At 40.5% G+C, this 25,794-nt stretch overlaps 1 protein-coding gene across 4 annotated transcripts in view; it reads left to right on the top strand.

Annotated features, from left to right (window-relative positions):
- Nucleotides 1-25,794, top strand: part of LOC108718513 (dynein heavy chain 5, axonemal) — a 379,491-nt gene that overhangs the window by 38,601 nt on the left and 315,096 nt on the right. For all 4 annotated transcript variants that reach the window (XM_041566222.1, XM_041566224.1, XM_041566225.1 and 1 more), the window contains 3 exons: nucleotides 4,025-4,213; nucleotides 6,160-6,234; nucleotides 6,340-6,441. In XM_041566222.1, the coding sequence (XP_041422156.1) occupies nucleotides 4,025-4,213; nucleotides 6,160-6,234; nucleotides 6,340-6,441 (366 nt within the window). The remainder of the gene's footprint in view (nucleotides 1-4,024; nucleotides 4,214-6,159; nucleotides 6,235-6,339; nucleotides 6,442-25,794) is intronic.

A 25,794-nucleotide genomic window follows, 5' to 3' on the forward strand; every position in this document is an offset into this window, starting at 1 on the left:
TAATTAGAAATAATTTATATAAATTAAAACCAATTACAGTATAACCCAAATGTTAAACCGGTTTCCTGAAAATGACATTGTTTGCAGTCCGACGCAGGTAAGCGTCTTTCTTATTTCCTGGACTTTATGGTTTGCAGTAAAATGTAAAAGCAGATTTCTACAGTATGTATGACATAAGTGTGGAATATAAGTAGTTCTTATTATATGACTGAAACACTCTTTGTGAAATACTATATATGAAAAAATATGTGTGAGCTTGTTAATGGAGGATCTGAACATTAGTCTTGTGTCTAATATATATATATACACACTTCAATTCCAAAGAGATCCGCACTCACAGGACTTTTTCAATTAAATAAAATATTTTATTGCATAGCTACAGTCTAACGTTTCGGCCTACTCTAAGGCCTTTCTCAAAGTGTCTTATTTAACAACAAGGAAGCATTATATACATGATCTGGCAGGAAAATCGCGATGACGATACCATATGGTAATCAGCAGCACCCGATAATTGCCTTTAACATATACCCCATGGTATATGCTGATTGCCATATGGTATCCTCACCGCGATTTTCCCACCAGATCATGTATATAATGCTTCCTTGTTGTTGAAAAAGACACTTTGAGAAAGGTCTTAGGCAGGGGCGTTTCTGCCATGAGGCAAGGTGAGTACCTTGCCTCAGGCGGCATCTCCCCAGAAGTTACAAGGGGTGGTAAGCATCAGCCTGGGTGTCCTGAGCTATTCAAGCATGGTCAGAATCACTAGTTAGGGATATCCAAGAAGGAGTAACCAGAACAGATCTATTATTTTCTGCGCAAACAATTGCAGAACAGCAGCCTACCTGTGTGACACTACCCTTGATACTTCTCAGATAACGTCTCGAACCTCAGCCCTGTCCATAGCGGCACGCAGGACACTATGGCTGACTAAAAACTGGTCTGACGACTTGAGCTCCAAGAAATCTCTAACTTCGCTACCCTTCTAAGGGTCAACAGTTGTTTGGGGAAGAACTGGAGAAAATAATTTCACAAGCAACAGGAGGGAAAAGTACTTTTCTTCCTCAGGCGAAGAGCAGGTCTACGGGGTCAGTCACATGCGGAAAAAATTTTAGTGGCCAAGGTGGGTGTTATACTCGCAAAAACAGTCCTCCACAATGCTCACAATTTCGTAACAAAACCAATTATAAGGGACGCACCCCATGGAAGACCAACAAAACCTTCAACAAGACCATAGAAGACAAGTCTTCCTCAGCCTGACAGGGCATTCCTTCCGGAATCGCTAGAACAAATAGGGTGCAAGTTACTGCGATTCCGGGAGGTGTGGCGCTAGCATTCTTCAGATGCATGGGTCAACAAAATAGTCACAGAAGGCTATCACCTTGACTTCACAAATACACCCCCCAAAAAAAATGTCCAGAGTTCCATCGCATCCTCTAAAGGCACAAGCCTTCTTGCATTGCATTTCAAAACTGGAACACACCGGAGTAATTGTGCCAGTAACTCAGCCGGAAAGATTCTCGGGGTTCTACTCCAATCTGTTCAAAGTACCAAAGAAGGACGAGTCATTCAGACCAGTTTTGGACCTCAAACTCCTGAACAAGTTTATCCGGTCCGTTCACTTGAAGATGGAAATGCTCCGCTCTGTGATACGTGGAATGATACAAGGACAGCACATGATGTCATTAGACATCAAGGATGCATACCTACATGTACCAATCTGGACGTATTTCTGATTTGCATTTGCGAACCAACACTTTCAGTTTGTGGCGTTCCCGCTCGGACTCACCAAGCTTATGGCGGTAACAGCAGCAACATTACGGCTACAGGGAGTGTCGGTGACCCCGTACTTAGACGACCTTCTCCTGAAGGTCAGAAGAGAAAGCCAAGGAGGATCTGAACAAGACAATTCAGCTACTGCAGAGCTTTGGCTGGACCATCAATTCATCAAGTCCAGTCTATAGCCCAGCAACCAGATGATGTTTCTAGGCCTGGAATTCAACACTATTACACAGTTGGTCTGCCTTTCTCAGGAAAAACAGCAGAAAATAAAAGATCAAGTACAATGGTTGCTCTCCCACCAGAGACCAACATGGCTATGAAGGTGCTGGGGCTTATGGTGTCAACCATCAAAGCGGTACCCTTTGCGCGGATTCACCTACGGGCCCTGCAAGCAAACATACTTTCATCTTGGAAAGGAGGCCCGTTGTCCCGAGTGATCATTCTTTCTCAAGTGACAAGGGAAACTCTTCAGTGGTGGTTGAGGTGGACAACCTGACCAAGTGGCAATCCTGGGCTACTCCGGATTGAAATATCATTTACATGGACGCCAGCCTAAAAGGTTGGGGGGCCACGTGGAACAATCTATCTGCACAAGGTCAATGGTCTCTAGAGGAGTCCAAACTTCCCATCAACATTCTAGAGTTATGGGCCATAAAACTAGCTCTATTCCATTGGGCCCACCACCTATACCAAAAGCCAATTCGCATTCAGAGCAACAACGTAACCACAGTAGCATACATAAATCGTCAGGGAGGAACATGCAGCAAAGCAGCACTAAAGGAAGCTCAACTCATATTGGGGTTGGCGGAGGCCAACCAAGTAAGATTTCGGTCATTCACATTCCGGGAGTGTCAAATCTAAAGGCAGATTTCCTCAGCCGAAATCAGGTACATCCGGGTGAATGGGAACTTCATCCAGAGGCATTTGCGGAACTAGTGAATCGCTGGGGTCAGCCACAGATGGGCCTGATGGCGTCCAGATCCAACCAAAAGGTTCACACGTTCTTCGCTCAATCCCGAGACGCACTAGCGGCAGGGGTGGACGCCATGACGCAACATTGGGCAGTAGCCCCATATTGGCCTCGAAGAACATGGTTTTCCGATCTGCAGGAAATGTTGATAGATAACCAATCCAGCTACGATGTAGGCCAGACCTTCTAGTCCAAGGTCCAGCGTCACATCCCAACCCAGGACTGTCGCTTTGATGGGATGCCTATTGAGGCATCAATCTGGAGAAGAAAAGGAATAGCAGAAGAAGGAATTTCAACAATGCTGAAGGCACGTAAACCCACTTCTTCCAAGTCCTATCACAGAGTATGGCATTCCTATTACAACTGGTGTCAAGAGCTCGATATGTCCTTTCTAGAACTCAACATTCCTAAAGTGCTATCATTCTTGCAGCGAGGCCTACAACTGGACGTAAAGCTCAGCTCCCTATAAGTACAAGTATCGGCACTGTCTATTCTGTTTCAACATCGACTAGCAACAGAGGACACTATACGGACTTTTCTGCAAGGAGTGGCACGTCATTCCTCCGTTTCATAACCCTGTCGCGGGTTGGGATCTTAATCTGGTGCTTGAAGCTTTGCCTGCATTCGAGCCAATACGTTCAATATCTGACACCTGGATCACTTACAAGGCAGTATTTTTAGTGGCAATTTCATCTACCAGAAGGGTGTCTGAGTGCACTATCCTGTGTACTTTCTGGTGTTCCACAAGGACAAGGCAGTATTACGAACAGTTCCTTCGTTTTTACCCAAGGTTGTGACTTCCTTCCACATAAATCAGGAAATTATATTTCCATCACTATGTCCCTATGTCCCCCTTAGACGAGAAAACTGGATTTTTTGATACTCACCGTTAAATCCGTTTCTCTGTAGTCAAAAGGGGGACACACGGCTTCCTGCCCTAGGACAAGCAGTTGACCAGATGGTCGTGTCCAGGATAATCCCTGGCTTTCTTTCTGTCATAGTTGTTTTTCAGTTATATTCTTGTTATATTTGGGACAAACTGAAAGTTGAGCACAGTGTGCGGGGGTTAAGCTAAGTATAACGCCCCTCAATTAATTATTGTCAAGTGTCCTGACTCCTGGAGGATGGAGCTTAACCCCATCGGTCCCTGTGTCCCCTTTTGACTACAGAGAAACAGATTTAACGGTGAGTATCAAAAAGTCCTGTTATTTACATTTGTAATACAAGTATTTATTTAATGTGTAGTTACATAACTCGAGTGTTTCCATTTTACAGCCTGCTGGTAAAAAGAATAGTGTGTTTTCTAATGAAGTAAGAAAAGAAATGGCAAAACAAGCCAAAGTCGCAAAGGATGAGAGACGAGCTCAATTGGACACAAGGCACAAATACTTGATATCAAAGCTTGCCGATAGCATAGGAATCGGGGAAAATGATGTGGAGGAATTTCTTATTTCTGATGATAAGGTAAAATATGTTTTTTTTTAAAGTTCTAACAAACAAGGGAAAGTTGTGTTTACCACTAATTTTTAAAACCATTAAGCGGGATGCAATGAGGCACTCAACCCATTAACAATATATTAAGAGAGGGGTGCAATGAGCCTGTGACCACAAAATACTTATAGACAAATACAAGAGTCCTCTGCACTCAACCCATTATCAATATATTTAAGACAGAGACATTTTGTGCATACTGCTACTGAAAAATGCCTTACCCTTTAAACAAAACAGGCATTGTTTGTCCATATATTGCAATATATTTAAGCTGGCCAACTACGTGAAAGTCATCCCTGGTGTGGCCAGTCCTACACTAAAAATGCATCTAATTCATTAAGAATATATTGCTTTATTATACATTTTACATAGGGACTAAGTTTTACCTGCAACTTACTTGCTGCTTTCAAGGTTAAAACTCCCAAACATGGTTGTCCATTTATTGGCCACCAGTGGGGTCACCTGACTATAGCTGGAAAGGGTGGGAGCTACAACATGGAGCTGGCCACTGCTCCTGTATAAACTATGCTATTAAACTAAAAGTTATTCATTAAAAACTCTGTAACTAAAAACAAATACACCACACATTGCCATCCGATTGCGAGGTATTTCTGTGTTAAATTTTTTTTTTATCAAGTATTAATTTTCGATTACTTTTTTAATTCCAGCATAAAATGCAGCAGACATTTAAAAATGCTGTGTAAAGAACTACTTTTGCTACTTTTTTACACTTTTACTGCCAGAGTTTACTTGTTGCCTGAATTTTTCTCATTGACTTGAATGGGTCACTCCATAAATATAACAGTATACAATAACAACTATAAACATGGGGATCGAGTGGTGTAAAGAAAATACACAGCTTTATAAATAAATACAACATTTATTTTACTCTGCTTTTGCACCATTTTTTCTGTGGTAAATTATTCTACATTTTTTATTTTTGCCTCGGTGATAGGCAAAAGACCTAAGTTTGAGTGTAACATTTAACTGGTGTATAATAGGATGTCAGTCACAAGCTCCAAATGTCGCATGGACAGTGTATATATGTGTGAAAACAGCAAGTAGCTGTGTTCCTTCATTTCTCTATATCAAATGCAAACAAAGACTATATTAATGCCAGTAAACAGTAATAATGCATAGCCCTTTATAAAAATAAAGGAAATAAGAATAATATTGTATAGCTGTTAGAGTAAAGAAGGCACACTGAACAACACAAGCGATTATTGTTTTTTAAAGTAACAGTGCCCTTTACTGATCACTAAAAATATGTATAGTTATAAATGTATGGCCTTCCTTTAATTGCTATAAAACTGCTATGCTGGTTGGTGGGTGTATGTGTATAAATGACTTTATTTTTATAGTGCCAGAATGGTATGTATGCTTTACAAAGAGAAGGAAAATATAATGTATGCTTTGTATTTCTTAATATATTTTTTAATATTTTAAATATATTCATGATACAAATGTCATTTTTTGATGAGCATTTTATCTAGAGTATCTATTGTAGAACTGTAAGTGCCTTAGGTAGCATTACACTAGTAATGCCTGAAATTGCTGTATACAATTATGTAGTAGGGAGTTAAAATGAATATTAACTATGGATAATGTTGACAGTACAATTAGTATTGTAATGACAGAGAACAATACAATGTTAACAATACTGTTGTATTACTCAGTATATAATATCCCTTGTTTGTACATGCAAATTTGCTTACATGGAATACATGGAAACTAATTGGACATTTCCTTGATTTTGCCTTATGATAGTAAAAGATTGGTCACGATAGATGAGTACTTTGTGTGAATGTTTTTCTGTATGCGTAGCCCTACTTAAACAGATTTGTTCATTTCAATAATCCATCAATTGTCATTTTCTGTCTTATATTTTACTGTTTACTTTCTTTCTTTTATATTTATAGTTCAAGTTGATGGCAGATTTCTTTGCCCCAAATGGATCAAAAAAGATAATCTTTATCTACCAAGAAGTTGTTCAGGTGACTTTTGATTTACATTCCTTGATGATACAATAACAAAAAAAGAAATATGGTGGTTTCATTTTTAGTGCCAGATAACAGAATTAACTCATTTTCTTCTTGCAGTCTAGCAAGCCAAATATTCCAATGTGGGCAGATGGTGCCAACATGAATGCCTCATATTCAAGTCTGCAGAAGAAGCTTTTCATCACAGTGGGATCTACTGAGGTATGTAAAGGCACTGCTTTATGTTAGGAAAAGAGCTTTAACTCTTTAACTATTACTTTACAAAGTATACCAACAAATAAGAGCCCGGGACCAGAGAGATATAATTCCCTATATTATAAAAAATTTTCAGAGGAACTAATTCCATACATGTTGCAATATTTTAATTCAACTGATAGGTGTAACAAGTTTCCTGCTCAAGCTAAGGAAGCCCATATAATAGTAATCCCTAAGCAAGGGAAATACCCGCAATGTTGCGCAAGTTATCGACTGATTTCACTGATAAATGTAGATATTAAAATCTATGCAAAAATTCTGGCCAATAGGCTGAAAATAATTCTTGTCCAACTTATAAATGCAGACCAATCAGGCTTTGTCCCAGGTAGAGAGGGGAAGGACAATACCTATAAAATTCTGTCACTAATCCACCATGCCAAAAAGAAACAAATCCCAGCAATGATTCTCAGCACTGATGAGAAGGCCTCTGATAGAGTTTCATGGGAATTCTTATGTCAAATTATAAAAGGATTTGGTTTAGGGGAAATAGTAACTAAAATAATTTTTGCCCTGTATGATGCTCCATTAGAGTCAGAGTTAATGGAACTCTATCCCCCCATATATACATTAGGAATGGAACAAGGTAGGGCTGTCCTCTTTCTCCCATTCTATTTGTAATGGTGATGGAAACATTACTTTCCCACATTAGAGAAAATATTGATATTGTGGGTTTAAAAATATAAAGTATAAATCTTAATACGGAGGTCAAAATAGATAAAGAAAATAGAAATAGAAAAGAATTTCCCTTTCCGCTGGTCCCAGGAGAATATTAAATACCTGGGGGTGCAAATCACTAATTTTCCACTAGCTCTGTACCAGGCAAATTGATGGACCAATTGAGTTTGTGGAAAACATTGGGACTGTCCTGGTTTGGTAGGATACAAGCTATTCAAATTTTTATAATGCCACAAATATTGTATTATCTACAAACTTTACCAATTAAGATACCCAAAACATTCTTTACTAGGGTGAAAACATTATACAACAAGTTTATATGGGAAGACAAAACCCCTAGATGTAAATATGATGGGCTTACCCTACCAAAGGATAGAGGTGGCTTAGCAATACCGGACACTTACCTATATTATGTTTTGGTCCACCTGGCACGATTGCAGCAAAGGCACTGTTAGAAAAATCTGCCAATGACCATTCAGGGTTCAGAGGAATGTGATAAGTTTTATTCTCACTGCGAGGGGACAAGCAATACAGAAGTAAGCTGCAGGTTGACCAGCTAATACAGAAAGTAGCTGGCTTTTTATAGATACTGTAAAATGTTACAATCTTTCTGCAGCCTATCTGGCCCCACGTTCACGTCATTTATTCAGGGGACAGTTAGCTGCGTACATATGCACAAAGACTTGTTATCGTAAAATAAGCTACAATTATCACAAGGAAATGTTATTGGTAAAAGAAGCTACATTTCACATATCATGCGTTTCAAGTATTAACTTAAAAATTTCCTTACATTTCCACCCTTTTTATACTTGTGAATGCATTATGTGTGACAGAAAAACATCAGTGATTAGGACTAGCATAACTTTTCATCCTTTGCGTATATATCTGTGTTATAATTATCCACATAGTCATAAGAGCAGAGTGAAGCTGCAGTACACATGGTTTTAGTAAAGGTAGTATCAATAAGACGTTGCAATAAGCCACGAAAACAAGGGCAACAGCACCCACAGGTTACCAAAATAGCTGCAAGTATGGCAGTTGAAATTAACACGCTGGATACAAGTCCGCTCCATTTCCCGAACCAAGTCTGAAGAAAGTCGGTGAAAGGGTTGGATATCCCAGAGTTTTCCGCCAGTTCATTAGATAACATAGTCAGTCCTTCCAAGGCCTTAGCGATACTCCCATCAGGAGCCGTGTTATTTGGGATGAAGGTGCAACACATCACCAAAGATTTTGCACACGCCAACTCTCTCAGCAAGAAGCATGTCCAAGGCTATACGATTTTGCCAGGCAACCGAGGTGGCTTCCAGTTTGCTTGCTACACCTTTAGATCCATCACAGGTAAAGTTGACAAATCTCTGTTGGTTGTAGTTGATCCAATCAACGTTCTTATTTATAGTTGCCCACCAAGCGAGGAAGGATTCAAAACCAACGGTGATTTGATTTCTGGCCTTATATTCATCTGATACTCCTCAGGGTACTCCTATATCATCAATGTATACATGATTGTCGAAAGACCCTTTAAGTCGGACTTCTCGTTTGGAGCGGTGAATCATTTCCAATCTTGGTACCTGCGGAATAGAAGTTACGGGAAAAGCATAGAAAGGCAATATCAGTTGTACTAAACAGCAGCTCCCACTCCAGAGACTTGGAAGTAAGGGGCGCAAATTAATGTCTCCACATAACCACCATATATCTGCCCGCACACTATGGTGGTCCTGGAAACAATTTTTATTAAATGTGGTGTCGTTCTGTGTCAGAACTATATTTTGGGCACAAAAGGAGGCTGGCAGTGACAAACAGGTGTGGTTACCTGCATATACTGTAATGGAAGGTGGCAAATCTAGCAGGGCAGAGAAAGGACAAGGTGGTAGCGTTTGCGGGTTGCTTTTGAGTGTATAACTTAAGCAGACACTACAACCCTTCTAAGTCATTATCAGGGTTTAGCAGGAATGGCACCATACCAAGGGCTGTCTGTGCTTTTGCGCAAGTGAAGCAGTTATCTTTCCGTGCCCCGGGGCCATGTATGGAACAGATTTTAACCATTTGTTCCCCTCGGGGACACCAGTCTCTATTCCAAAAGTTTTTTTCAAGGGTGAGATTAGGTAAGTAAGTAAGTCACCCTCCATTCAGAGCCTGGGCTCAGAAAACCAGAGATGTTTTCTTTGAGGAATGGGTTTGTGGAATCACTCTTTATTGCCTTTGCCCTATCTATGGTTACATTAATTAATCCCATGGGGTCTGTTCCTGTGATGGTGATCCAGAGACCAAAAAGTTTTTGGTCTCTGGGATGTGAATTTTTAATGGTTAGTAGCAGTGGGTTACATGACTTGATCGTGCATTAAGCAGATGGGGTTTTCTTTATTATGGAAATCCGCTGCTGCATGAATTTCTCGGTCTCCTACCCATGGTGCTATCTCCCACTCTTGGGGATCTGTACTCCACCAGACTGTGGACCAATCCGGGCAGGGCTTTAGTCCGGGGTTGGGGTGTGCAATGATGCACATATACTTATTTTGCCAGGCAAAGGACCTAGCAGTCTCTAAGGAATCACACTGAATTCAAAGGCATCAAATTCAACTGTGGTCATGGTTCTTTCGATAATGGTAATGTCTAGAGGTTTGCTCCACGGTGGATATGAATAATCCTTGAGAGGTGGTCCCCAATCCTGTCTGCCTGTTGTACCTACACTCTGGGGAGTCCTATTTCTTGGGAATGAATGATGCTCCCCAACAGGTGTATTATTGTGGTTGGTGGCATTATGATATAAGGGGAAGAAAAGCCAAGGGAATAAGATGAAAAACATTATTAGTGCCAACATGCCTGCACAACCCCACCTTGAGAATGGTGTCCAGGTATCTTTCCCTACTTCTGCTGCTGCTCCCAAATAGTCCCATGGTTCTTCACTGACGTTGAGACGACCCCCTCCCTAGTGAAGAGAACCCCCTTTGTAGTCAGACTGTATCCAAAGGACTATTTGGGTTCCCTAGCCACTTGCCCTAGTTTTTTTACTAGTTTACAATGACTGGCATGTACCCTGGACACTCTTTCTGAGACTTTTACAGCGGTGGAGGTGGACAATAATACCTGATAAGGCCCTTCCCAACGTGGAGTTGTCCAATTCTTCCTTTTTATTACCTTTACCCACACGTTGTCTCCAGGCTTCACAAGTTCTATTGGGATGGGCTCTCCGGTATCTGGAAGAGAATTTGGAGTAAGCTCTTGTTTATTTAATATTCTGCACGTGTTCCGCCAAACTTTGGTCTGCATCTTCCTCGATGATCTAAAAAAGGCATCTATAATTACAAGGCAATATTTCTTGTTCTCCCATGTATTGAGTTTGATAAAATCCATGCAGATCTAAAATCTAAAATGAGTATGTTATTGACCATCCCTCCTGTTGAGACATGGCTTTGCCCATGACTCAAAATTGCAGCATAGCGAAATAGTGTATTAGGAAGAATTGGTTTTCCTTTTGGGGCAATAATATATGCCCTGTTTAAGTTGGGCCCCTTTAGAAACCCATTTGTGGCGTTCTGCTTCACTGACATTATTTTGCATGTCTTTGAGTAACCCTTGATCTAAAAAGTTTGTGTCTGGTGATGCAGTTAAAGCTTGAATGTGAATGTGCTTTAGCAGCCGCATCAGCTTTGGCATTTCCTAATGAGACTAGGTCAGTCTTGGAAAACGGCCTGATTTACTGCCTGTAGGTCCTAAAGCATGCAACAACTCCCATCAGGTTTTCCTCATCTGTTAGGGCAGCAGGTCCACCACAGGCAATGACCCTCTCTTTAAATCTGGTTGCATACTGGACAACAGACTCTTGAGCATCTTGGTTAAATTTGAAAACTGTTTCCCAATAAACTTCTGGAAAAATGGTGCCTTTGGTACCTTCCAGAGCACATAAGCAGACCCCTACTTGGGCTGGGTCACCAGGATTAGTGTCCCAATTCATTTTGACTAACAAATGTTGGTAATCCCCTGGACCATACACATGTTTGAGTACAACTAACATCAGTCCAATTAGGGTTATGGGCACGGTGGGCAAACATTAGTTCCTGTACAAATTTGTGTGGATTGGTGCGGGGATGTGGAACGTCTTGAAAAATCTTTCTAAGATCTGATGCTGCCCATGGAATGTACTCTGTGTGTGTAATGTGACGTGTTGAAGCAGCAGCCCCCGCTTCTCCCCCTTTTCTTTAGTTTGTATTTTGCCGATGGGGTAGAACTTGACTGAGGGTCTGGGAACTGCTTGTTCCTCAGTATCAGAGCTGCTATTTTCAGCACTGAAAGATAAATTGTCTCTATGGTGTTTTTCCTTTTGGTGTTGTTTCTTACTGTTCTCTATTTTCTGACTTAACCTCTTCGCTAGCAGCTTTATCTCTCCCTCTAGCTTTCTAGCTTCCTCATTTTTTTGTGATTGTGTAAGAGGTTTGATTGGTATTTGATTTGGGTTGGCTGCTATTCTATTAAGCGGATGGTCGCCAAAGGCAATTAACCATCCGGGTGGTTCTAAGGCACTTTCCTGATCTCACCAACATGTCCCTTCCCAGTAAGTTGAGTGGGAAGAGAGAATGAACTGATTAAGAATAGTCTGTTGAATGTCAGGGTCAGTTACGGCTAATAGTGGGGACAAGTATACTTTATCTAATTGTCCCCCTGCTATTCTTAGAAAAGTAAATTCCTCAGTTCTTTGGATAGTTGGTACATCAGGGGGCTGTATAAGGAATCTACATGCCCCAGTGTCACATAGGAAGGTAATGGATTTTCCCCCAACTTCAAGGGTGAGTTGGGGTTTCGACTTACATAAGAGACTACATTCTATGTCTTCTAAATTAAGAATTATCCTCATTTTTCTCTAAGTTATTTACAGGAAAATGTATACTCTCAGATAGTCATGCCTCCCCAAGGGGGCTCCTGTCATCCCCATTGCTCAATTCTGCTCGGCATTCTCTAGCAAAATGCCCCGGTTTCTCACAATGAAAAAAACTAATTTCTCCTATGTCTTTTACTTACAGTATTTCCCTTTCTTGCTTGTCATCTCAACGGGGTCTGAACCCCCCCTTCTCTCTGCCTATCTCATCCTCTATCCTGCTTTACCACATACACATCTTCCTCTACTAAAACACATAGCTTTACCCTCGTTTTTTTTGTTTTGTTTTTTGGAGATGTCAGCATGTCTGGCATACTCAAGGACTGCTTGCAAACTGGCTACCCAGTGGTCTACTATATGCTGACTCACAAAACTGCTAATCTGGGCCAGACATCCTCATAGGAATGCATTTTTTAGTTGTAGCTCATAAGGACTATCATTTACCATGCCCTGATCTGGTATAGGCACACCACTATATGTGTCAAAGACTCCTTCAGTTTACTATAATATCAATCCACAATCCCTTCATTATCTTATTACCTGACATATAGTTGTTCTTGCCTTTCTTGCCATTCCTTTCTTTATTTTCCCTCCTATTACATTCCTCATAATATTGCATTTGAAAGAAACTTATAACTTCACCATAACATATTTGCACAATGCTTTTACATTACCTGTCTGATGCCCAATGCTCCTGTATGAGGAGGCTGCCATATTTGTGCAGCAGGAGTCCGTTAGCATTAGAATCTCTAACTAACAGGCTGACAAAACAGTCAGGTTTAGAAACTTCATCTAACAATTACTTACAAAAACAAACCTCCCAGCAAAACGATCAACATGACCTATAGGTAACTTTTAATGTACATTTTTTATCGTCAGTACCACTCCAACAAGCAATCTATACTGTTCCTTGTCTAATATAGGGTTAAAATTATAATCCTCTTTCTACCTTTTAAGAACCTGATATTATTTGGATTCTGCTCACGCATGAACTGAGCTTCCTCAGTTAGATCATTGATACTTTTACAGCATTTATTTCCCATGGTTAGTGGGTATAGATGACAAACAATTGACAAACAATTTTGTGGAGTCAAACGCCTGGTGAAGCAGTACTCACGGATACGGCCTCACAACTTGGAGCTCGGGCAAATAAAACCTGAGGAGCAAGGTAGTCCGTTTGCCAAAAACACCAGTCAGTGTATCGCCCTTTACGGCCTGTCTGAGGGGTTGACCATTCCCTCTTTGACTCACAAACACTGTCTTTCACACACTTTCAAACACAAATTCAGCGGTCCCTGGAGTACTCTTTATTTTTTTATTTTTTTAAGTTTTTTTTTAATTTAAATTTTAAACATTAAACATAATACAATTAGAAGAAGAGTAAAGGTATAGTAAAGAAAAAAGTTGAGAAAGAGGGGGGAGGGGGGGTAAGGCATAAAATGTCATAACCATTATATTAGTACATCGGCAGTTAAGTAGATTGCACAGTTAGCCAGGTACCCCATATCGCTTCAAATTTTCCAGGGCAGCCTCTTGAAAGATAGGTTAGTTTCTGGTTCGAGAGAGAGTCATTTATCAGTTTTTGCCAATATTGTATTGTGGGGGGGGGTTGAGCGACTTCCAGTGCATTAATATGGCTTTTTTGGCATAATACAGGAGCTGTAGGTAGCATATTTTAGCATAGGAGTGTAGCTGCAAGCCCTCTATAATCCCCAACAGACAGGTTTCTGGCGAACGAATACTTGGTAGTGCAAGCTTTTCATTCAAGTATTGGAGTACTGCACTCCAAAAGCTCTGAATTACCAGACAGGACCAGAATATATGAAACATGGTACCAGGTTCCACTCTGCACTTAGGGCATAGATCCGATACATTATCATATATTTTTGCCAGACGGGAGGGGGTTAAGTAAACTCTATTTAAAAATTTAATTTGTATAAGCCTGTCCCTCATAGATATAGATAGCTCTGTTACAAGCTTTAGTGCATCTTTCCATTTTTCGTCAGTCAGGTCAGGGATATCTTCTTGCCATTTGCCCTTAACTCTCTCAAGGGGAGAGGGACCAGCAGTAGATAATATCGTATACAACCAGGATAGGGGTTTAGTTAGGTCTAACCTGTGTAAGTAGGTCTCAAGGGTCGTCACCTTCAAGTTGACAGGCTTGATTGGAAATTGTACGTTGAAAGCATGGCGTAATTGCAAATAACGAAATAGCATATCTGGGTGGGGGTGCAGTTCCTGTTGGATTGTGTCATACGTTTTACATTCACCATCAGTGACTACATCACCTAGGGTTTTTATCCCGATCTGTGCCCACCTTGCGATGTCTGGTAGTGAGCAAAAATGAGGGAGGGGATTATTGCCTCACAACGGGGTATGGGGGGACCAGGCTGTAGAGGTTCCTCGAACCAGAATTTGAGATTTCTGAAATGCCTTCACCACCGTGAGCATAGGAGTAGTGGTCACGTGATATGGAGAGACACCTCTGTAAGGGAGTTTTGCAAGGGCCTCAAAGGAGCCTATTACCGCAGCCTCCAACACTACTGCTGAGTTGCTGAGGTCAGGAACAATCCACCAGTGGGCATATACCAACTGGGCTGCAAGAAAGTAAAGTTTGAGATTCGGTAGTGCTAGGCGTCCTCCAGAAGCCGGCGCCTGTAGCACCCTAAAGTTCAATCGAGGATGGTCTCCTGCCCACAAGAAGCCTCTAATAATTTTGTCTATTCTGGCGAACCAATGGGCCCGGGGGGTTACGGGAGAATTATGGAGAACATACAGAAATTTGGGTAGGAAGATCATTTTAAACATATTAATTTTGCCTGGTAAAGAAAGAGGTAGGTCTTGCCACACAGCAACTTTGTTAGTTAGGGTCTGTACTACTGGATCTAGATTAAGTTGTTCATATCTATTAAGATCTTTATGGATCACTATACCCAGGTATTTAAATGTGTTTGCTACTTTGAGCTGTAGCAAGGTGTCCAGCGTATCCCGGGGAAGGGGATCTATGGGAAACACCACAGACTTAGTGCGATTAATTTTTAAACCAGAGTATTGGCCAAACTCAGAAATAGTTGTCAGGAGATTTTCTAGGGCTAAACCCGAGTTGGCCAAATTTACTAGGGGCAGGGGACCTTTTTACCCATAAAGAGGATCACCGTACCAGAGGCCACCCCTTTAGACTAGAAGAAAATAACTTTCATTTGAAGCAACCTAGAGGGTTCTTCACAGTCAGGACAGTGAGGTTGTGGAATGCACTGCTGGGTGATGTTGTGATGGCTGATTCAGTTAATGCCTTTAAGAATGGCTTGGATGATTTTTTGGACAGACATAATATCAAAGGCTATTGTGATACTAAACTCTATAGTTAGTATAGGTATGGGTATATAGAATTTTAATTAAAAGTAGGGAGGGGTGTGTGTATGGATGCTGGGTTTTCATTTGGAGGGGTTGAACTTGATGGACTTTGTCTTTTTTCAACCCAATTTAACTATGTAACTATGTAACTAGCATATCATCAGCGTATAATGAGATTTTTTCCGACAAGTTTCCTATACGTAAGCCCTGTATATCCTCATTCGCCCGTATTCTGATGGCCGGGGTTCTATAGCCAGGGCAAAAAGTAAAGGTGAGAAAGGACACCCCTGTCGGGTACCCCTTCCCAGTGATATGCTTTCCGATACTTGCCCATTGACGAATATCTTAGCCCTCGTATATGCATATAGTATCTGAATCCACTTCCGAAGTTTAGGACCCAGCTTACAACGAGTTAACACCTCCCATAGGTATTGCCACTGAACTGTGTCAAAAGCCTTTGCTGCAATCCTATTCCCCCCATTATCATGTTGGATCGCTAGGTTAGTAAAAAGTCGTCTCGCATTGATATCTGTGGTTTTAGAGGGCATAAAGCCTGTCTGGTCCGGATGTATTAGATCAGGCGCTATCAGTTTAAGTCTGTTGGCTATGATTTTGGCAAATATCTTAATGTCACAGTTAAGGAGGGATATAGGTCGATAGGAGTCACATCTGTCAGGGGGTTTGCCTTCCTTGTATATTAGAGTAATAAAGGCGTCATAGCATGAGTCAGGCAGTATCCCTGTTCTATGAATTCCATTAAAGAGAGCTAAGAGTTTGGGGGCCAGAAAGTCTACATATTTCTTATACCATTCAATCGGAATCCCATCTGGACCAGGTGCCTTCCCCATATGAAACCCATTGATTGCATCTTTAATTTCATCTAAGGTAATGTCTTGGTCTAATTGCATGGCTAGATCTGGAGGGACCTCTGGGAAGTCTATTGTACTTAGGAATTCCTTGAGATTGTCAGAAGAGGTATCAGGTGGTGAACGGTATGTGGATTGAAAATACATCTCAAATTGTTGTGTCATTTGTATTGGGTCTGTAATTAAAGTAGTCCCATTAGTAATGGCCTGTATCATAGTCTTCAGTACATCCCCCCTGGCCAGTAGCGCCAGCAGCTTCCCATTTTTGTCGCCCTTGTCATACCAGGCAGCTGCTCTGTAAAGCTCCCGTTGTGAGTATTTGTCAACTAGTAGTAAGTCCAGGTCTCTCTGAGCTGATTGCATAGCCTGTTTAGTTTTGTCAGATTCTATTAGTGTCAGATCTGTTTCTGCTTTAGCTAAAGTGTCTTGAGCAAGAGAGAGAGCCTGGTCCCCCTCTCTGCGTGCTGACTTAATAAGGGAGATATATGCACCTCTTATATAGGCCTTACCGGCGTCCCACACTATATGTTCTGCTGCAGTGTCTTGGTTTATTTCCCAATATTGTGTCAGCAAAGGAAGGAGACATTCGTTAACCTTTGGGTTGGCTATCCATTTGGGGGGTAATCTCCATTTATCTCCTCTAACCTGATTGGTGCCACCCAGAGATAATAAGAGAGGGGCATGATCAGAGCACATCCTCGTCAAGTATTCTATAGAGTCAACATATGGTAATACTTCAGTTGTACCTAGACACATATCTATACGAGACATCGCTGCAGAGGCCACAGAGTAACAGGAATACTGTTTAAGCTGGGGGTGTCGCCACCTCCAGATATCCATCAGGCCTGTAGCTTCTACCCAACGGGCAAAATTTTTTGTGTCATGAGCGGAGGGGTGAAGTCTATCTAGGGCCGGATCAAGGACCAAGTTAAAGTCACCTGCCCATAGCATAGGATGATTGCCCATTTCAGCTACTTTTTGTAAGATTTAATTTAGTATTTGAATATCTGCAGGAGGAGGTAAATATACATTAACAATTATATAAGTGGTATCAGCAATTTGGGCTTTCAAAATTAGATACCTTCCACCTCTATCCGAAGTTAGTGCGTGAAAATGAAAATTTAGTGATTTCCTAACCAGAATAGCAACTCCCCTGGAGTATGTTGAGAAGTCTGCATGATATGCCACCGAAACCCAGTTCCGTTTCAGTGCACGAACCCTCTGGCCCACTAGATGAGTCTCCTGGAGTAATATAATATCTGCCCCAGATTTCCTGGCCGTATCTAAAACCACTGCTCTCTTGATTTTATCGTTAATCCCACGCACATTCCAGGATAGTAATTTAAAACATTGAGGAGCCATAGTCATTTTTAGGGTAAATTTTGTTCCACTGTGGCCAGCGTAACTCTAAGGGCCCGTGGGCTCCCAGCAAAAGAATGGTTGTGTCAGGCGATATAGGAGTGTGCTTCGAGTTTCGTGGGGGACCTATAGCTGTCAGCAGCAATGTCTCGTACCACCAACAATATTTATTAGTCCTTAAGCCTCCCCTCATAGAGGTAAGCAAAGAAAGGGGAAAAAGGAAAGAGAAGATATATTTTCCCTTAATTCGAACAATCCCAACAGGGGAGTGGGTAGCACTCGGCAATAACTCTTAAAACAAAAAGATAAGGTGAAACAGGGGCAGAGTCAGAGTCTCCGCATAGTCCTAGAGTAGCATATGTATATTAGGGAGATCCTGAGTGTCATCCCTGCAGCAGGATCAGGCTGAGGTAGCCAAGTACATCAGGCACTGGTGCAAGACCGGTAATGTGCACACCATATCCCAATACTAAGACAGTGAAGATCCCAGCATGTCATCTTCCCCCACCTGCCAAGTAGAGGGGATTCAGTGGTACAGCATCCCACCGAGTTCCCTTCCTTCCAAAACATGGGAGTAAGCCTCAGTGTATTGGTTGTGATATGTCCAAATTTAGTATTGATACACAATCAGTAAGTGCTTGCTCCTGTCCTGAGTATTCCATTGGTGGGATAACTAGAGTGTCTGAGAGCTCGTAGGCTACATTTTACATATCATGGGTTTCAAGTATTAACTCAAGAATTTCCTTACAGGCACCTGAAAAGCAAAGGTAAACAGTGGATAGAAATAGAACAGGACATGTCCAATATTCCACTAAGTAACTTGCTATGGTAGACAAGCAAGACCATAGCAAGTAGTGCCCAAAGACACACTCTCACTTTGGTATAAACATAGGAAAGAGTATGCCCTGATTTCCACTTTTCGAGTGTTACAACCTCTCTTGAAGAATCCGGCCTTTCCCCCAAGTCTCGAACCTAATGCTTTTGTAAGATAGGGGCAGTATAAGGCTAGAGAGACAAGAATGGTAGATTTTTCAGAGAAAGGTAGAATAATCAAGTTAGGGGATGTACAAGAAATTTGGGGTGCCTACCCGAGAGACATGTGGTGTTATTACCAACTGTACAATTTTCTGAATGGACTGAATATAAAGCAGGATGAGATTGAAATGTCTGCATGGGAAAAAAAGGACTCAAATAAATCAAAGAATAGGCCTATTTCCCTAATATATAAGCTCTTAATATCAAATAAAAATGTGTCCCACACAAAGTTTTTTGATGCATGGGAAAAGGATCTAGAGACAGAGCTGCCTCCAATGATCAGAAGGAAAATATTGATAAATATACACAAATCTTCTAGAGCTTCACGAGTCAGAGAAATGTTATACAAAGTTACAAGTAGGTGATATTATACCACTGAAAAGATACAAATAAACAATTGCGAATTCATGAGATTGAATACTGGGTGACTCCCAGATTCACTCAATAGTTCACCAGGTAACTAGTTCAGGTGCTGAAATAAATTTAGTCCTTAAAACTTAACATTTAATTGTTATCATTAAAAACCGCACTCGCCGAATACGAACAAACATACACATAAATGAATCTCTGAGGCCGAAGTCTGAATGCCGCAGAGATACAGGGCTGTGCCCTTAAAAAACATGTAAACTCATTAAAACCACATAGGTGGATTGGTGATAAGTAAGGGTAGGCACTTTCGTTTAACTTCGCTCCCACTGGAGCGTGCATACAAAGTGAAAAAGTATCCAAAAAACCGCTCATTAGTAGTGCTCAAGTCAACTGTAAACTTTTCACAGTTGCTCCCTTAATGACAAATTTGGTTGAAAGTGCAACCACAAATAGTGCCCACTCCAGACCGCTGCCTCCCGCACCTCCCTTCCGTTTTGTTTAGGTGATCCCCAGAATTTCTACCTGGCTACGTAGGGAGCGGAAGGGAGCTGGTCTCCCACCGTCCACCTATGCACACCCGACGCGTTTCACCGGTAACGCCGGCTTCTTCAGGGGCATAGGTGGTTTGCGCGTGTTCTCAGTGCAGTATAAATAGGCTTCTAAGCCGTTAGCTGTTGTGCGCGTACTTCCGCATACGTCATTCTGGTCATGTGACAAGTATGCGCCCATCAGGGAAGTATTACGTGTCGTCAGGAGATTCGTACTGCGCATGTGTAACTCAATTTGTTGCGCTAGAGCGTTCCCTGTGGTGTCAAAGATTATGACAATGCAGGGCTACATAATGTATCAATATAATTGTATCCATTGGGTGACATTTGAAAGTGTCGTAAGGTTACTTTTGAGGTAGAAAATGGAGAAGTATATTTGCTACAATTGCCTCATATAGGATTAAAGGATGGGGGTTTCTGATTAATTCAGATTATCTTGGAGCTCGTAGCTATATCAGTTAAATTCTGTTTCAGTGAGAAAAAGTTTTAAACAATATACTAAATCAAATTAAATAGGGAGAACTTAGATTTAATTAAATTGATGATATTACAAAAAAGGACTGAATGTGAACCCTTCATTGAGGCCCACAGGTGTTTTGCTATTAAGCCAGTATATCCATTGGGCTTCACGTTGTAGTAATTTTCTGTCGATGTCACCTATTCTTGTGGTGGACTTAATGTGGTCGACTGCAATGAATTTCATCACATTACAGTCACCTTTATGGTGATCATTGATATGATTGGCAATAGAGGTATTTCTTTTATTTTTAACATCTCCCACGTGCTCCATGATACGCCTCCTGAGTTCCCTCTTTGTCTTGCCAACGTATCTCTTGCCACATTTGCACTCCATAACGTATATGACGCCGGTGGTTTTACAATTAATGAAGTGTTTGATGGAGAATTCTTTAATGTCTAGGCGGCCAATAAACGTAGTTCTTTTAGAAACGAACGGGCATGCTACACAGTTCCCACATTTGTGGCAACCCTTAGTGTTGTGTGAAAGCCAGGTCTTTTTCGTAGAGCTGGTATAATGACTGTGTATCAATCTGTCATGTAGATTTTTACTACGTCTATAAGTGATCAGCGGTTTTTCACCAATAATTTTTTGAAGATCCAAGTCCTGTCTAAGGATGTGCCAGTGTTTTTGGAGAATGTTGGTAATCTCATTGTGTTGTAAACTGTAATCACCAATGAGTCTGATCTGGTGTTTATCAGTGTTAGTAGATTTTTTTGATTCCATGTGTCTCCTAGGAATCAATAACTGATTTCGATCACATTCTAGAGCTTTTTTATAGGCTTTTTTTAGACAGTTGTGGCTGTAGCCCCTTTGTTTGAATCTATCATAGAGTTTTTTTGCTTCACTTTTGAATTCAAGCAGGGTGCTGCAAAGTCTCCTAACACGGAGATATTGACCTGTTGGTATCCCCTTAATCAAGTTTTTAGGGTGTTGACTGCCTGCATGTAGCAAGTTATTAGTGGCCGTGGCTTTTCTATATACAGAAGTTTGTAAATTGTTGTGTGAATCTCGAAAAATATGAATATCCAAAAAATTGATCGTGTCATGATCAATTTCGGAGGTTACTCGCAGGTTAATGTCATTAATGTTGAGTTTTTCAACAAATTCTTTAAACTTAGATACCGGTCCTGTCCAGAGTATGACTATGTCGTCAATATAGCGTAACCATAGAGAAATATGCTTGGTGTACTCACTTAAGTCTTCACTGAAAACAAATACGCGTTCCCACCAACCCAAATATAAATTTGCATATGTGGGTGCGCAGGTACTGCCCATCGCTGTCCCTTGTACTTGTTGGTAATATTTACCATTAAAGGTAAAATAATTGTGTTTTAAGATGAATTCCAAAAGTTCCAAAATAAAGAGGTTATGTTTGCTAAACTGTTGACCTCTTTGATTTAAAGTGTCTTTCACCGCTTTTAACCCAAACTCATGGATGATGCTAGTGTATAAGGATTCGACATCCAGACATGCTAAATAATGGTCTTCAGGGAGGGAAATTCCCTCCAAGTGTCGAAGTGTGTCCATAGTGTCTTGCACGAATGAGGGTAAGCATGTGACAAAGGGTTGTAGAATCTTGTCAATATAAATGCTGCAGGGCTCAGAGAGACTACCAATCCCCGATACTATGGGCCGTCCCGGCGGGGAGGTGGAATTTTTATGAATCTTTGGTATTGTGTAAAAGGTGGGGATAATGGGTGATTTGACCTGCATGAAATTTAATTCATCCTTATTTATAAGATGGGAATCTTTAGCACATTGTAAAATTCGGAATAAATCAGTTTGGAAGGTTTTAGTAGGGTCTCCTCTCAGTTGTACATAACAATTAGTGTTGTTTAGTTGGCGCAAGCATTCATGTACATAGGTTAGTTTGTCTAGTATAACGATATTCCCTCCTTTATCACTAGGTTTGATGATTATGTCATCATTTTTTTCCAGTTGTAGTAAACCTTGTCGTTCTTTCCAAGACATATTCTATCTGCAAAAAGGTGTGGATCTCGATCTGGTCTGTAAGGATTTTAGTTCTTGAGTACAACTTTCTATGAATACTTCAACTTTATTACAGATAGTACTAGGTGGAGTAAATTTGCTTTTAGGTTTAAGCAGAGTAAAGGGGCCATGTGCTTCCTCTCTATAGTTCTCATTGTCTTCTAAAAGACTATATAGGTCATGGAGAGCTCTTTCTTCTTCTGGAGACCAATGCGATTGTTTAATATCTTTACTGAAGTATTTGTGTAGCAGAAGTTTTCTACCAAAGAGATGTAAGTCTTTGACCCAATTAAATATATTGAATGTGCTAGTGGGGGAAAAGGATAAACCATGTTTTAAAGCTTTAATCTGATTATCTGTGAGAGAATGTTTTGAAAGATTTATGATTTGTAGTGTGTTTGGGGTGGTTACTTGTTGTACCGATACCCCCATTTTTGACGGTCCCTCAGAGTTCTTTCCTCTGGATGTCGCGTCTCCAAAAAAGGAGGATATGAGGACTGTGTGCTGGTGGGCGGTTCTTTATTCCCCCTCATTTTTCTGTCACGTGTTTGTTTTTTACTGTTATAATAGCGATTGGAACCGAAATTATGAGCGGAGCTGTCACTGGCTTCACTCTCAGAGGTGTTAGAGTCACTAGTGGTCTGGTCATATGTTTTATAGGCTTCTGGTCCTTTATCTAGTTGATAAACTTCACCTCTATTAAAGTCAGTTTTGTCCCTGTTGAATTTTTTCCATTTTCTAGTTTTGAGTTCTGAAGCCAATCTATCTATGTTACTCTGTAATTCGGTTTCAAAATGTTTGAATGATGCATCATCCTTAAAGGCTTGAGCCTTTTTCAGTTCTAATTCAACTTCCGTGTTGGTTTTTTCCAGTTGAATTTCCTCAGTTGTTTTAATTAGTAACATTAACTCCAGTGAGCATTTTGTGAGAATGTTATTCCACTTATTTTGAAATTCATTAGTACGTAAATGCTCAGCTGGATTTAATTTAACTCTTAGACCTCTTGGTACAATTTTATTGGTAAGGTATTTATCCCACATCATTAGTTCCCACCAAAGTTTTGTCTGTTTTATCATCACCTTTTTGAGACTTTTGAAAACCTCCCCTACTTTAGGGGTGTCAGTATTGCTACAGGTTGCGGTAGAACCTTCTTTGAATAATTGTTCTACTTCCTCCCTCCACTTTGAGAAATACTGTGGGTTTGATAAAAAACCCGTCATTTTAATGCAGTACGAGACTGACAAGTTTTTTAACAAGTTGGTTACCCAAAGAAAGAGATTGAACTCAATAGTATAGCTAATATATAGGGTAGTAGTGAAAAGAAGAAAAAGTTTGTTAGTGCACCCGCAAGTTACAAAACCTTGTATCAAATACAAATAAACAATTGCGAATTCATGAGATTGAATACTGGGTGACTCCCAGATTCACTCAATAGTTCACCAGGTAACTAGTTCAGGTGCTGAAATAAATTTAGTCCTTAAAACTTAACATTTAATTGTTATCATTAAAAACCGCACTCGCCGAATACGAACAAACATACACATAAATGAATCTCTGAGGCCGAAGTCTGAATGCCGCAGAGATACAGGGCTGTGCCCTTAAAAAACATGTAAACTCATTAAAACCACATAGGTGGATTGGTGATAAGTTTACTACAACTGGAAAAAAATGATGACATAATCATCAAACCTAGTGATAAAGGAGGGAATATCGTTATACTAGACAAACTAACCTATGTACATGAATGCTTGCGCCAACTAAACAACACTAATTGTTATGTACAACTGAGAGGAGACCCTACTAAAACCTTCCAAACAGATTTATTCCGAATTTTACAATGTGCTAAAGATTCCCATCTTATAAATAAGGATGAATTAAATTTCATGCAGGTCAAATCACCCATTATCCCCACCTTTTACACAATACCAAAGATTCATAAAAATTCCACCTCCCCGCCGGGACGGCCCATAGTATCGGGGATTGGTAGTCTCTCTGAGCCCTGCAGCATTTATATTGACAAGATTCTACAACCCTTTGTCACATGCTTACCCTCATTCGTGCAAGACACTATGGACACACTTCGACACTTGGAGGGAATTTCCCTCCCTGAAGACCATTATTTAGCATGTCTGGATGTCGAATCCTTATACACTAGCATCATCCATGAGTTTGGGTTAAAAGCGGTGAAAGACACTTTAAATCAAAGAGGTCAACAGTTTAGCAAACATAACCTCTTTATTTTGGAACTTTTGGAATTCATCTTAAAACACAATTATTTTACCTTTAATGGTAAATATTACCAACAAGTACAAGGGACAGCGATGGGCAGTACCTGCGCACCCACATATGCAAATTTATATTTGGGTTGGTGGGAACGCGTATTTGTTTTCAGTGAAGACTTAAGTGAGTACACCAAGCATATTTCTCTATGGTTACGCTATATTGACGACATAGTCATACTCTGGACAGGACCGGTATCTAAGTTTAAAGAATTTGTTGAAAAACTCAACATTAATGACATTAACCTGCGAGTAACCTCCGAAATTGATCATGACACGATCAATTTTTTGGATATTCATATTTTTCGAGATTCACACAACAATTTACAAACTTCTGTATATAGAAAAGCCACGGCCACTAATAACTTGCTACATGCAGGCAGTCAACACCCTAAAAACTTGATTAAGGGGATACCAACAGGTCAATATCTCCGTGTTAGGAGACTTTGCAGCACCCTGCTTGAATTCAAAAGTGAAGCAAAAAAACTCTATGATAGATTCAAACAAAGGGGCTACAGCCACAACTGTCTAAAAAAAGCCTATAAAAAAGCTCTAGAATGTGATCGAAATCAGTTATTGATTCCTAGGAGACACATGGAATCAAAAAAATCTACTAACACTGATAAACACCAGATCAGACTCATTGGTGATTACAGTTTACAACACAATGAGATTACCAACATTCTCCAAAAACACTGGCACATCCTTAGACAGGACTTGGATCTTCAAAAAATTATTGGTGAAAAACCGCTGATCACTTATAGACGTAGTAAAAATCTACATGACAGATTGATACACAGTCATTATACCAGCTCTACGAAAAAGACCTGGCTTTCACACAACACTAAGGGTTGCCACAAATGTGGGAACTGTGTAGCATGCCCGTTCGTTTCTAAAAGAACTACGTTTATTGGCCGCCTAGACATTAAAGAATTCTCCATCAAACACTTCATTAATTGTAAAACCACCGGCGTCATATACGTTATGGAGTGCAAATGTGGCAAGAGATACGTTGGCAAGACAAAGAGGGAACTCAGGAGGCGTATCATGGAGCACGTGGGAGATGTTAAAAATAAAAGAAATACCTCTATTGCCAATCATATCAATGATCACCATAAAGGTGACTGTAATGTGATGAAATTCATTGCAGTCGACCACATTAAGTCCACCACAAGAATAGGTGACATCGACAGAAAATTACTACAACGTGAAGCCCAATGGATATACTGGCTTAATAGCAAAACACCTGTGGGCCTCAATGAAGGGTTCACATTCAGTCCTTTTTTGTAATATCATCAATTTAATTAAATCTAAGTTCTCCCTATTTAATTTGATTTAGTATATTGTTTAAAACTTTTTCTCACTGAAACAGAATTTAACTGATATAGCTACGAGCTCCAAGATAATCTGAATTAATCAGAAACCCCCATCC

The sequence above is a fragment of the Xenopus laevis genome, chromosome 6L, assembly GCF_017654675.1.
Source record: "Xenopus laevis strain J_2021 chromosome 6L, Xenopus_laevis_v10.1, whole genome shotgun sequence".
Lineage (NCBI taxonomy): Eukaryota > Metazoa > Chordata > Amphibia > Anura > Pipidae > Xenopus > Xenopus laevis.